General features: G+C 49.2%; 1 protein-coding gene across 1 annotated transcript in view; it reads right to left on the bottom strand.

Annotated features, from left to right (window-relative positions):
* LOC119096599 (bestrophin-1) overlaps window positions 1–12,761 on the bottom strand; it is a 43,134-nt gene extending 30,373 nt beyond the window's left edge. The window contains exon 1 of the mRNA XM_037219500.1: window positions 12,630–12,761. Within this exon, the coding sequence (XP_037075395.1) occupies window positions 12,630–12,761 (132 nt within the window). The remainder of the gene's footprint in view (window positions 1–12,629) is intronic.
* Between the last annotated feature and the right edge of the window lie 1,756 nt (window positions 12,762–14,517).

Below are 14,517 nucleotides of genomic sequence, written 5' to 3'. Positions count from 1 at the left end.
GATCTAGTTGTTTATAAAATAAGGTGAAGCATCATTGGAAAGAGCATTTAAGTCCAGTTGAACTATAAAATCTAGGGAATTATATGGGTTATCGCCAATGTTACAAAAGAAGGCCACCGACGTTCTTTTTTTGCTTCGATTTTACGTCACCGAATGCTGTAAACCGGCTGATAAAAAACAAAGGCACGAAAAATATGTCACGAAAAAGCAGACAACAGGGCTGTTCGAGCATTATAAAACCCTCTGTGAAACAATCTGTGGCGCGGCACCGCGCCGTAGTTGTTAAGAGACCACAAATTCTACGTCAGATTAAAAACGCTACCCCACCCCGACGTTTCGTGCACTGCGGCATGATACTCGTGCATTTGGAGTGACATTTCAGCTATTTAAGATGGGAAATGAAACCAAGATTATTCCAATACTGTTCCAACCATGTTTTCCTGCAGTACCCTGCACCTTTCTTATGATCCGTTGCGGGGAGAGCATTGGTAAGACACCTTACTGAGCACATTGCCAGGGCATGCGACCACGTACGGAAAGTAGCCATGAAAAACGAAATGCGGGCCAATTCTTAGAACAGCATACTTGATATGAACAATTTGTAAGGTTGCCACATGCAGATATCTACACTTCACGGCAGGAAGCAGACTATCATATTCCCCAGTACTGTCATGCAATATTAACTAATTCCATTTTAATGGTGTGATGGAAAAATAACAGTTAATAACATTTTGCACACCTGAAAGTGATTGCACTCTCCAGAACATTTACAGCTAAGAGCAGTGTGCTAAAAAAAAACAACTGTAGGCTGCTTCACTGAATGCAATACGTTCACAGTCCTGCAAGATGCTGCAGCCACCAGGTTGCTCCACTCCAAAGTATTGTTCACACAAATAATAACACGTTTATAACGAGGAAGTATTACACGTGGTAAAATGCCACTGTAAACCTGCTGATATTATGCAAGGTTGAAGAAATGACAAGTTATGTGGCTATGGTGAGATAAGCGAAATGTAAGGACGTGACAAGTCCGCAGGTATGTGCAATGCTCATGGTAAAAATATTGTTAAGTGTCACCCAGGAAGCCGACAGCAATACCTTTCCACCTTTCCCAGCACCCAGCATCTCACACAAGTTGCAGTGACTAAAAGACAGGCTCTGAACAAAATGAGCAAACATGGAAAACCAGATGACAACAGTTGCCCGAGCTATTTACCAACCTTTCAAGGCCACGCACCACATCACTTGATTATTTTTCAATGAAATTTCTATGGAGGCATGACAATGACGACTCACAAGCAATGCTTGCTCGCACACAAAATGTGTATAGACAGTATTGTGTGTATCCATTATAATACAGCACTATATTTTCAAAATTCTTGAGACACAGACAATTTTACAAAGACAAAACATGCAAGCCTTTACCGAGCATGTGCCTTAATGAGCCGCACAGACTTGCCCTGTCAAAATGAATTGCTAATGTAATGGCATGCAATGGATTAATTGCATGTTCTAATATCTCAATAGGCTCAACATTGGTAATGCCTCAACATTTCAGCATTGTTTAGGTTTGCAGGCACACGTGGAACGTTCTCTCGATGACTTGATGTGCGACTATGTGTTATGTGTGTGTGTGTGTGTGTGTGTGTGTGCGTGTGTGTGTGTGTGTGTGTGTGTGTGTGTGCGTGTGTGTGCGTGTGTGTGCGTGTGTGTGTGTGTGTGTGTGTGTGTGTGTGTGTGTGTGTGTGTGTGTGCGTGTGTGTGTGTTTGGTTAGGTTTTTATTTATGTGCATCGCATATTTATTGTTTTTAAAACTGGACTGTTCGCGTAATTAGACTTTTACCTATGAAATGCTTGTGTCCTAAATAAATAAACGAATTAACACGTTGACAAGATGAAAACGAAGTGGCAAATTGGCTTTGTCCAGCCCTGCAGCATAGGATATGTTAGCGTTTGTTATGGCCGTCTGGCATCACCACCTTGCCATGTTCATATGCAAGCATAAAGACAGAGGTAGATATCAATGTATCACATTTCATTGGGAGTCATTAGACTTCAAAAATACCAAAACAATGTTCTCCCTCAGTAGTACAAACCTCACACGCGTTCTCCTCATCACATCATGCAGGGTCTAAAAAACCGGCATTTTATGCAAACACGCAAGTTTTCCGAAATGGCTCATCCTATCGTCTTGAAACCTTTACCAATCAATTCCGTGTAATGTGGTGAGTCATGGCGAGGCAACTTAGAGACCTGACCTGAAATCAAACATCTCGAAAACGCGAAGGGAAAATTTTGCATGCAAATGCAGACAACACAGATCTCAGAGCCTACCGGACCGATCATTGTGAAACCTTCACCATTGGATGCCCATACCTAATTCCATGCTGCAGTTCGAAGTTTGATGACCCCAGGCCAGGTCGAAATTCGTCAAATTTCGCAAAGCCAAAAATTCTTGGGTGCAGACAACTTATAGCTCAGAATCTACCACGCCGATAACTGCCAAGTCTTGCTATTCAGTACGCCATCTACCCTAATTTTCTGTTGAAGCTGCAAGTATGGTGCCATCTATAACTATGTCCTCTCCTTTATGTTGTTCCCAAGAAAATGTGCAGCTGGGTTAGGCTGGCCTTACGAGGTTGAATTTCTCCTTAGCAGTGTTAATGGTAGCAACACCATGCACAAGTCAGCATATAATTTTCAGCACAACACCTCCGCTAAAGAGAAATTTAACCTCATAAGGTCGGCGTAACCGAGCTGCACATTTTCTTGGCAACAAACATAAAAGGCAACAACAAACTTGGCAACAAACAAGGAAAGGACATAATTGTAGATGGCACCATACTTACAGCTTCAACAGATAACTAGGGTAGATGGCGTACTGAATGATAAGGTTTGGCGGCTATCAGCGTAGCAGATTCTGGGCTATAAGTTATCTGCGCGCAATAATTTTGGACTTTGTGCAATTTGACGACTTTTGAGCTGACCTAGAGTCACCAAATTTGGAATTGCAGAAGGGAATCAGGTATGGGGCATCCAATGATAAAGGTTTGGCAGTGATCAGTTCGGTAGGTTCTGAGTTATGAGTTGTCTCCAAGCAAGAATTTTGGACTTAGTAAAATTTAACTTTTGACCTGACCTAGGGTCACCAAATTTGGAACCGCAGCAGGGAATCAGGTATGGGGCATCACATGGTGGAGGTTTGGCGGTGATCGGTTGGGTAGGTTCTGAGCTATATAAGTCGTCTGCAGGCAAGAGTTTTCGATTTTGTGAACTTTAACGACTTTTGACCTGACCTACGGTCTACAAATTTCGAATTGCAGGAAGGACTCAGGTGTGGGGCATCCAGTGTTAGAAGTTTCACAGTGATCGGTCCAGTAGGCTTTGAGATCTGAGTTGTCCGCATCTGCATGTAAAATTTTTCCTTCCCGTTTTCGAGGTGTTTGAGCTCGGGTCAATTTGCTCCCCATGGGTCTCAATAGGTCTCAGTTTGCCTCCACTTGACTCACCTCATTGCACGGAATCGATTGACGAAAGTTTCAATGTGATCAGATGAGCGTTTCGGAAAACTGGCGTGTCTACGTCAAATGCCGGTTTTTTTTAGGCCCTGCAATCACATCACGAACAATCCAAGTCACTGGCACGCACCACCAGTGATCACACCCATTCCAAGCGTCTGATTCGCAAACATATGTCAAATAAATGTGGACCCACACTTGCGCGTCTCGCGGAACTATCGAATTGCAAGTTTTCTCACAATTTCCGCACAGGCGTGCAGTTATAACACCACATTTCACAGTAAGCGTCCTCCATAACACAGTCTCAAGGGGAGGGTTCATGGTAATACAATTCGAGAGGCTTTACTTGTAAGACACAATTTTTTGTTTAAGACATAGATTTTTCATACGATATACGTCAAATATGTAGTAAATTATATATTTGAAATTGCCGTAATACTACCCTAAATTGATAATCCCTTGCAAACGCACAAACCCGTGCAAGGCACTTTGCTCCGATGCACAATGCGCCAACCGAGTTGTCTGTGAAAAATACGTCAGTAGAAGAAGAGAAAACGCCAGCATGAGAAAAACGATAGGTTTACGGTCGCTCCTTCTTTTTTTGTAACATTTGGGAGTATATCGTTCATTTTTTGGTGTCGAACCTTTGTGCAGATAGTGGCGTTTTTTGTAACATGGGCCCCTAGTGAAATATCAAAACAACGAGCGATTTGGTAAAGTCGAGTAGTGTGTTACTTAATTTTACAATCGTGCAATAGTCTGCTTCGTGCTCAGCCCTGTGTCCTGTCCAATAGTTACGGGGAAGGCTGCACTCGAAAATGGCGCCTCCAAGAAACTGCACGGAATTCCCCGCCCGCTACCGACTCTGACAGCGCCTGGTCGTAACGTTGCAGGTTCTCAGAGCTGGGTGCAGAGCCCCAGCTGGTGAATCATTGGTCGGTTTGGGGCATGTGACAGTCACATGCGGGAATGCGTACGGTGCTGTTGTCAAGTAGCCCACCTCAGCCGTTTAAATTTTGCTGTGCATAACAGTTTATACAGCAAGACATGCAAGTCCGCTAAAGCTGCTGATATTACGTTTAGTTCTTGAATCTGTTGGCACGTGTCGTTTTGTTATGGTTTTTAAAGGAAATATGCCACAGTTGGAGATATTGAAGGAAGCATCAGGCACGAGGAAATAGGTTCACTTATCACTGTTAGTTTACCTTAAAGTGGAAAAAGCTGCTCCAGACAGCACAACTTCTTTGTTTAGTAAACATGCTTCTCAATGTTTCAGTGTTTTATACCACATCGTACAATGCATAAAATTGTTTGAGAGCCAATTGTCGGCCGCTTCATCTGGAAATGACATTCACAAATGCCAGAAATAAACGACACAGCAGTTTTATTTCTTTTGGCCTTGCTCATCGCGTGGCTAATGAAATGATACCATTTGAATGACGTTATTATGGTGTCACGTATGCCTGGGTGGCCTTAAAATGGCCTTTTTAAAACAGTTTGCACATCTCCGTGGCCGTTTAGCTCAGATACTAGAAAGGCGTAAGTCCTAAGATGGGCCGCATTATAACCGTGCAGAATGACCTTGAAGGTAGCTTTTTCAGGTCAAAACCACATACAAATGTGGGAACTCGCTTTAAGTTAGTTACGAACCGAATTTGATTTTTTTTTCGAACAGGCTTCTCAGATATTTTGGCACATGCAAGCTCACGATCATTTATATATATTTGTTTTGTCCTCAGCACACTGTCGCTTTGTTGGTTCATGTTAATGACCAATGATATCTTTTAGACCCTATGTAAGTCCTGCCATGGTAAAGGCTTTCGCTCGTGCACATTTTGCATTCCATGATTTGTAAGAATCGTACAAGCAGTTGTTTATCGCGCGAAATGTAAGTGGATCCTTCTCCAGAATCCGTCAGCCCGCCTTGTTGGCGCCTTGCAAAGCCCACACTAAAGCTTTCTCACACCGAGTGAGCGCAGTAGGAAAGTTTTTGTTGACAGTTCTCGCCACGAAACCACGCAACGTTAGTGTTCTCATTCTGAGCCAACATTGCCGTCAGTGGCTAGTTGCATTCTCATAGACGGGAACAAGCTTCTGATTAGCAAAGTGGTATCACCAAAACGTTCCTCTTTGCTGTAACTGCGTATAAAATATGATGTGTTTCAAGGAAATGTTCGTGCAGGTTTTTCTTTCCGAAAGACGATACCACAGTTGTCATGACAACAGACCTTTCATTCCGCGACGGTGTCGTGGCTGGATGCCTCCGAGGCTGGAGATGGCTTGCATATCCCGAGCCAGCATTTCCCGCCGCCTTTCGTCCCCGCATCTGGTGGGGGATCCCAGATTCTGGCTTGTCAGGCATGGCTGCACTCAGCGCCGGCTGACCGCGGGGCCGTACTTCCCGACTGGGCGTCGCCGGCGGCCGCCGCAGCGGCTGAAGCGGCGCTCGTGACGACGTTGGCGGCGTACTCCGCCCGTGTATAAGGCGCGGATGGCGGACAGCAGGCACCACTCTTTCTGCCGGTGTCATGTCGCTCCTGCGTGTTCTTCTGCTGACAGTCGCCTTGAGTCCGGCCCTGCTCGATGCGTTGGAAAGCGCTGGGCAACAATTTAGAAATGAAGATGGCCTGCAACAAGCTGAAGTTTCTAATGGCACCGAGGTGCTCCCTAGCGAGCGGCAGACCAAGTGGACGTTCATCGCGCTACTGGGGGCCCGCCAGCCGGACGGCTCGGTCCGCTGGCTGTGCGGCGGCTCACTGCTCAGCCCGCGTCACGTGCTGACGGCGGCCCACTGTCTGGTCAGCGTGGCGCCCAGTCAGCTGGTGGTGCGGCTCGGTGAGACCCGGCACGGCACCACAGCCGACGGCCAGCACGCCGATCGGGACGTGCTGCGCGTCGTCGTGCACCCGGAACGTGTCGGTTTGAAGAACGACCTGGCCATGCTGACGCTGTCGGCGGCCGTGAGGCAGCAGCCGGCACAGCTGGGTTCGGTGCGGCCCGGCCAGCGCGCCACCGTCGCCGGCTGGGGCGTGACGAGGTTTGCCGGACGCCCGTCCTCCGTGCTGCTGGAGGCGGACGTGACAGTGACGGATCCGACCGAATGTGAGCGCTTGCACCTGGACGGCGCCGCGCCCAACTCGCTCGTGCGCCAGCTGTTCCCGGGCGGCTTCGGTGGCCTTGTGCTGTGTGCAGCCGACGTGACCGGCGGTGGCCGGGACGCGTGTCGCGCCGACTCCGGCGGTCCGCTGGCCGTCGGCCCCGCCGGCCGGCAGCGGCTGGTGGCCGTGGTGTCGAGTGGCCGCGGCTGCGGCGACGCGGGACTTGCCCAGCGTCTACACCGACCTCAGCAAGTATACCAACTGGATAGAGCAGCAGCTGAACGACACACTTGTATTACATCAAGCGTTCCAAAACGCCTTGGACGCGATTCAGCCTATTGACCTAAGCTTTCTTAGATCAGAGGGCTGAATCGCGTTTTTTGTGTGGAAAAAACAGAACTGCGGAGATAAATCCCAGCGGCGCTCGCCCTTCCCGCCAAGGTGAGAGGCAAGCGGCACCATATAGCCTCAGCAGCTGAGTACGTTGTAAAGCCTCAATGTTGACCACCTAAGCTCTCTCAGTAAAGCTTAGGCTGCGATGTTGAGCGCGAAAGATTGTGTTCGAATGTTATCAGTGCGTGACTTGATTGATAGATTCGCAGAGATGCTCATTATGGCAGCGGGAAGATTGGTTTTAAGTAGGTCTAACGTGCGTCTTGTTAGGTGTAATTGTTTCCGCGTTACAACATCTGCTCATTATTTATGCAGGCTTTGAGAGTGTTTGCACGTTGCATGAAGTCTTTAAACAAAATAATGGACATGACTAGTCACAATGTGGAAGCTAAAACGACTACTGACAGGTGAGTTACTTAACATATCGGTATACCTTCATGCAATATTATTTTCCTGCGTCGGCTTCGAATCAGCTCCTTCCTATCTCCTCTCCAGGCTCGCAGGAAAGAGCACCAGTGACGTATGTCCCATCAGCGGCGGGCCACGCGACCAATGCTCTGTTTAGCTTTGTTGAAAATGCGCTTCTCACGCTAGCTGGAGGCTTTGTCAAAAGCCCTTGATACGCCGAACATGTATCAAACCGAATTTGCTAATACAACACACGGTCTGCACGCTGGTGTCTTCCTTCGTCCGCGTTGGAGTCGGACGAGGTTTAAGTGCAGCATGAAGAAAACCAGAGCTGCTTCGAACGTCACTCTCCCGACAACATCTCCATGCACGTGCAGAGGTGTTTGTTTAGTCACGGAATCTCTTTGGTGTGCCATCTCACCACGCCAGGACCACATCTTATGAACACGCGACGTTTGACTACTCGGCTCTGGACTCTGACTCGAAACTCTGCTCGGCGAGGGAAGACACGTAAGGTAACTGGAAAGACGAGCGAGGCGTGGAAGGCATGAAACGCCCCGCTCGTTACCTCCTTCTGACAGCGCCCGGCCGTAACGTCGGGTTTCGTCAGAGCTGCGGTTAGAACCCCACTTGGTGAATCATGGGACGGTTCGGGACTTACAGTCGTACGCGGGCAGGCGTCGGGTTATGTTGCCGGCCGCCCCACCACACCTGTTATGTCTTACTATGCATAACAGCTTATCACACAAGATGTGTGGCTCCAATGGACCCGCTGGTATAACGTTCAGTTGTGGAATCTGTTGGCGTGTAACTGGTTTCTTCATAGCTTTAAGTTAGTTGTAAGCCGATTTTTTTCATTTTCGAACAAGCCTCTCAGGTATCATGGCACATGCGAGCACAGAATGATCCGTAAATATAAAGCTATCTTCAGCGCAGCGTGACCATGTTGGAAGTAAATGACCAATGACGTCTTGTGGACAAGATATAAATTGCCCCCTTTGAAAGGCTTTGGTCGTGTCCATTTTCCCCTCCCTGATTTGTAAGAATTGCACAAACTGCTGTTTTGTCTCTTAACTGCAAGTGAACCCATCCATATAATTCAGCAGTCCGTCCTTTTCAAACACCAGTCTGTCCTGACCTCACGTCGATAAAACGGTCTGTCCTAACCAAACGTCGGTACACCAATTTGTCCTGATGTCTACACGATGATCTGTGCTGACCTGGCGTCGGTACACCGCTCTGTCCTGACCGTATGGCAGTACACCGATCTGTCCCGACCTTATGTTGGCACACCGATCGATCCTCACTTGGCGTCAGTACACCGATCTGCTTTGACCTCACGTCGGTATACCGATCTGTCCTGACCTGACGTCGGTACACCGATCTGTCCTGACCTGACGCCCGGTGTGTCGTGTTCTGTTCTCGCGCTGCCTCGGCACGTTACTACTATACCGGCCTACTTCTACGGTCTATTTTCGCCTATCAAATTTGTTCAATTTTTTGGATAATTCCTAGAACAGACATTCGGCATTCTCGACTTGTTAATTGTTATCCAGCTTGATCCTTTGTTCCACCTTCTGAACCACCTTCTTAGAAAAGAGATATAAGGAGACAAACAAAAATGCGCCTCTGTCTGTGATAGATAATATGAAATTTAAGATGGCGCGTTGATTTCACGCGTGCTTGCGTTTAAGACCTTCTCTTCATTGGACTCATTGATGGAATGATACTACACATACTACACGTAATGATACACAAACTACACATAAGGATCAATTCTGGCAACCGTGTTCAACTACAGCTTCCGCTGCCGTTTTCTTTCGGGTTAAGTCGCGGTCTGTTATATGCATAGGGGTAATTCTACTTCAGATGAGAAATCAGACAGCGCTTTAGGTGACAGGTCGCTGTTGGCGCATGTTGTCGACTGCGCCGAAATTGCTCTGAATGAGAGAGAATGCGCCCTGTTTGGTTTGTTTGGGAGTTTGGAGAGATTTGCCATCACATCGGAAATTTCCCAGTCGTGTGATGAGCTAAATTTTAGCCCGCGTATTGGTTAGTTTTAGAGGTTTCCATGCTACATCCCGATTCACCAATCTTTGAGTGTAGACACGTGAGTGACTCATGTTGTTGCGTTTCCAGCGTCGATTGTGAGTAGTCTAGTTCACTACGTAAATGCAGTTATGATTTCTTAACTAGCGGTATAACCCGCTCAAGAATTCCATTAATTATTCATACTGCATGCATCTAGGCAGGACAAATCACCGATCTGACCTTGGCTGTGTTGTGTATTTCCGCGAGCAGCTACGGCAGGATCCGTGGCATATAGCATAAGTGAGCGTACTGCCAGCCATGAGCTCGTCATTCGATGTGGGTTTGTGGTCACATTACATGACTATATTGTGCTGCATGGTCTGATCACATAAGCGGTCATAATACCAACTTCGGGACCGCTGCGCCAACGGTCGAGTTGATCCATTTCCCCGATCGCATCCAGGTTAGGATTCGCCTGTTATCCACGCTCCCGCCCGGCCCGTGTCGGCCGCTACTCCCGGTTTGATCCATATCCCCGCAGCATTCAGGTGAACACATGCGTTTCGATATGACCGTTTAATTTATGCGATGGTCTTCGGTGATGGTCGAAGATATGCATGCCGATATCTCCGGAACTGGTGTGACGTCATTGACAGGTCTTCAGTAATCGTCATGCACGATGTCTGCGGTTGGGTAACTACCTGCAACTGCGTCATTACTGTGCGGTAGACATGGCTTCGTCGCAAGGCAATGCCGGTTACGCTGCCGTTGGGCGTAACAGAACCAGTGGCGTGAGTGTGTGTGTGGGGGGGGGGGGGGATATGGAGCAATAACAGGACGACGTGCAAGAAGCAAACGTTGAGGGTCGGATGCCTCTAGAGCATAGCTACCGAACAAACGGTGCTGTGTAATTATCCGGTGAAACATTTCATTTAGTGAGATGTGTGATCTAGTTAACTGTACCAACTAGTGAAAAGATGACCTAGTAGATTATTTAGTCTGGGAAAATATCAAGGGAAAGTCGTTTTAGTCCAACTGAATACTGTGTTAGTTGATTTTACAATCGTGCAATAGTCTAGTTCGTGCTCAGCGCTGTTTCCCGTCTAATAGCTAAGGAGAGCGCTGCACTCGAAAATGACGCGTCCAAGAAACTGCCCGGAATTCCCCGCCCGCTACCGACTCTGACAGCGCCTGGTCGTAACGTTGCAGTTTCTCAGAGCTGGGTGCAGAGCCCCAGCTGGTGAATCATTGGTCGGTTTGGGGCATGTGACAGTCACATGCCGGAATGCGTACGGTGCTGTTGTCAAGTAGCCCACCTCAGCCGCGTGTATCTTGCTGTGCACAACAGCTCATCATACAACACGTGTGACCACGTCAAACCGTCTGGTACTACGTCCAATTCTCAAATTGGACTGCGGGTATTATTTTGTCGTGGCTTTTAAAGAAGATGTGTGACATTTGGAGAGGCATCAGATATTAAGAAATGGGCTCAGTTATCACTACTGGTGTACGTCAAGTGGGAAAACTGCTTCAGGCATTGCGGTTCCTCTGTTTAGTAAATATGCTCGTCAATGCTTTAATGTCTGATACCTCTTTGTGTAATGCATAATATTGGCTAAGAGCCAACTGTCGGCCGCTTTATATGCAAATGACGTTCACAAATGACAGAAATGAAAGGCACGACAGTTTATCTCTTTAGCCTCGGTCGCCGCACGGCTAATGGCATGACAAGATTTCAATGACGTTATCATGATATCATGAATGCCTGGGTGACCTTAAAATATTCTCCCGAAAACAGTGTGCACGTCCTCGTCCACGTCCGACGTAAGTCCTCGCGGTCGTTGAGTTAAGAAACTAGAAGGACAGGTCTTGAGATGGGCGGCATTGTGAACCACACCAAATGATCTTGAAGATGGCTCTTTCAGTTCAAAACCACGTACAAATGTGGAACACTATTTTTACGTTAGTCACGAACTGAATTTGATTGTTTTCGAACAAGATTTCAGGTATTTCGGGGGCATGCAAGCCTTACGATCATTCATAGGATTAACTTTGTCCTCAGTGCACTGTCACTATGTTGGTGCACGTTGATAAGATAATCAATGATATCTTTTAAGCCCTACGTAAGTCCTACACTGTCGAAGGCTTTCGTTCGTGCACATATTGCACTCCATGATTTGTAAGAATCATGCAAGCGGTATTTTAGCCTGTGAAATGTAAGCGTACCCTTCCTTAGAACCTGTTAGCCCGTCCTTGTTGGCGCCTTACAAAGTCCAAGCTAAAAGTTGCTCACACCGAGTGAGCACAAAATGCCTCAAAGAGAAGTTTCCGTTGACAGTTATCGCTACAAAACCACGCATCGTTTGTGTTCCCACTCGGAGCCAGTATTGTTACCAGTGGCTGGCTGCATTTTCATGGACAGCGAACAACCTTCTGATTATCAAAACGGTGTATCACAGCAACGCTCCTCTTTCCTGTGCTTGTTTGTGAAATTTGAAGCGTTTCAGGGAGAGGCTCGCGTAAGTTTGCCTTTACGAAAGACGATAGCATTGTCGCAATGCCAACAGAGCGCCAGAAATGCAACTGACTGTTTATTGTGGTGCCGTGTCGTGGCTGGATGCATCCGAGATTGCATCTCCCGAGCCGAACTTCCCCGTCGGCTTTTGTCTCCGCATCGGGTGGGGGACCCCAGGCCCCGGCTTGTCAAGTATGACGGCACCTAGCGCCTTCCAGGTATATACGGCGTGTCGGCGGCGCCGGCTGACCGCGGAGCCGTACTTCCCGACTGGGTGTCGCCGGCGGCCGCCGCAGCGGCTGAAGCGGCGCTCGTGACGACGTTGGCGGCGTACTCCGCCCGTATATAAGGCGCGGATGGCGGACAGCAGGCACCACTCTTTCTGCCGGTTGTCATGTCGCTACTGCGGGCTCTTCTGCTGACAGGTCGCCTTGAGTCCGGCTCTGCTCGATGCGTTGGAAAGCGCTGGGCAACAATTCTCAGAAATGTAAGATGGCCTGCAACAAGCTGCTAGTTTCTAACTGGCATCGAGGTGCTCCCTAGCGAGCGGCAGACCAAGTGGACGTTCATCGCGCTACTGGGGGCCCGCCAGCCGGACGGCTCGGTCCGCTGGCTGTGCGGCGGCTCACTGCTCAGCTCGCGCCACGTGCTGACGGCGGCCCCACTGTCTGGTCAGCGTGGCGCCCAGTCAGCTGGTGGTGCGGCTCGGTGAGACCCAGCTCGACACCACAGCCGACGGCCAGCACGCCGATCGGGACGTGCTGCGCGTCGTCGTGCACCCGGAGCGTGTCGGTCATAAGAACGACCTGGCCATGCTGACGCTGTCGGCGGCCGTTGAGACAGCAGCCGGCACAGCTGGGCTGGGTGCGGCCCGGCCAGCGCGCCACCGTCGCCGGCTGGGGGCGTGACGAGGTTTGCCGGCCGCCCGTCCCGCGTGCTGTTGGAGGCGGACGTGACAGTGACGGATCCGGCCAGAATGTGAGCGCCTGCACCTGGACGGCGCCGCGCCCAACTCGCTCGTGCGCCAGCTGTACCCGGGCGGCTTCGGTGGCCTTGTGCTGTGTTGCAGCCGACTGACCGGCGGTGGCCGGGACGCGTGTCGCGCCGGAACTCCGGCGGTCCGCTGGCCGTCGGCCCCGCCGGCCGGCAGCGGCTGGTGGCCGTGGTGTCGGGTGGCCCGCGGCTGCGGCGACGCGGACTTGCCCAGCATCTACACCGACCTCAGCAAGTATACCCGCTGGATACAGCAGCAGCTGACGACACACCCTGTGTTCCATGAAACGTTCCAAAAACCCTTATTTGCACTTAGCCTATTGACCTAAGCTTTCTTAGATCAGAGGGCTGAATCGCGTTTTTGTGTGGAAAAAACAGAACTGCGGAGATAAATCCCAGCGCGCTCGCCCTTCCCGCCAGGGTGAGAGGCAGAGCGGCACCATATAGCCTCAGCAGCTGAGTACGTTGTAAAGCCTCAATGTTGACCACCTAAGCTCTCTCAGTAAAGCTTAGGCTGCGATGTTGAGCGCGAAAGATTGTGTTCGAATGTTATCAGTGACTGATTGATAGATTCGCAGAGATGCTCATTATGGCAGCGGGAAGATTGGTTTTAAGTAGGTCTAACGTGCGTCTTGTTAGGTGTAATTGTTTCCGCGTTACATCTGCTCATTATTTATGCAGGCTTTGAGAGTGTTTGCACGTTGCATGAAGTCTTTAAACAAAATAATGGACCACTAGTCAACTGTGGAAGCTAAAACGACTACTGACAGGTGAGTTACTTAACATATCGGTATACCTTCATGCAATATTATTTTCCTGCGTCGGCTTCGAATCAGCTCCTTCCTATCTCCTCTCCAGGCTCGCAGGAAAGAGCACCAGTGACGTATGTCCCATCAGCGGCGGGCCACGCGACCAATGCTCTGTTTAGCTTTGTTGAAAATGCGCTTCTCACGCTAGCTGGAGGCTTTGTCAAAAGCCCTTGATACGCCGAACATGTATCAAACCGAATTTGCTAATACAACACACGGTCTGCACGCTGGTGTCTTCCTTCGTCCGCGTTGGAGTCGGACGAGGTTTAAGTGCAGCATGAAGAAAACCAGAGCTGCTTCGAACGTCACTCTCCCGACAACATCTCCATGCACGTGCAGAGGTGTTTGTTTAGTCACGGAATCTCTTGGTGTGCCATCTCACCACGCCAGGACCACATCTTATGAACACGCGACGTTTGACTACTCGGCTCTGGACTCTGACTCGAAACTCTGCTCGGCGAGGGAAGACACGTAAGGTAACTGGAAAGACGAGCGAGGCGTGGAAGGCATGAAACGCCCCGCTCGTTACCTCCTTCTGACAGCGCCCGGCCGTAACGTCGGGTTTCGTCAGAGCTGCGGTTAGAACCCCACTTGGTGAATCATGGGACGGTTCGGGACTTACAGTCGTACGCGGGCAGGCGTCGGGTTATGTTGCCGGCCGCCCCACCACACCTGTTATGTCTTACTATGCATAACAGCTTATCACACAAGATGTATGGCTCCAATGGACCCGCTGGTATAACGTTCAGTT

The sequence above is a fragment of the Pollicipes pollicipes genome, unplaced genomic scaffold, assembly GCF_011947565.3.
Source record: "Pollicipes pollicipes isolate AB1234 unplaced genomic scaffold, Ppol_2.1 Scaffold_4295;HRSCAF=5057_pilon_pilon_pilon, whole genome shotgun sequence".
NCBI classification, from domain to species: Eukaryota; Metazoa; Arthropoda; class Thecostraca; order Pollicipedomorpha; family Pollicipedidae; genus Pollicipes; species Pollicipes pollicipes.
Note: the sequence above shows the minus strand (reverse complement) of the source record. Positions and strands in the feature narration are given on the sequence as shown.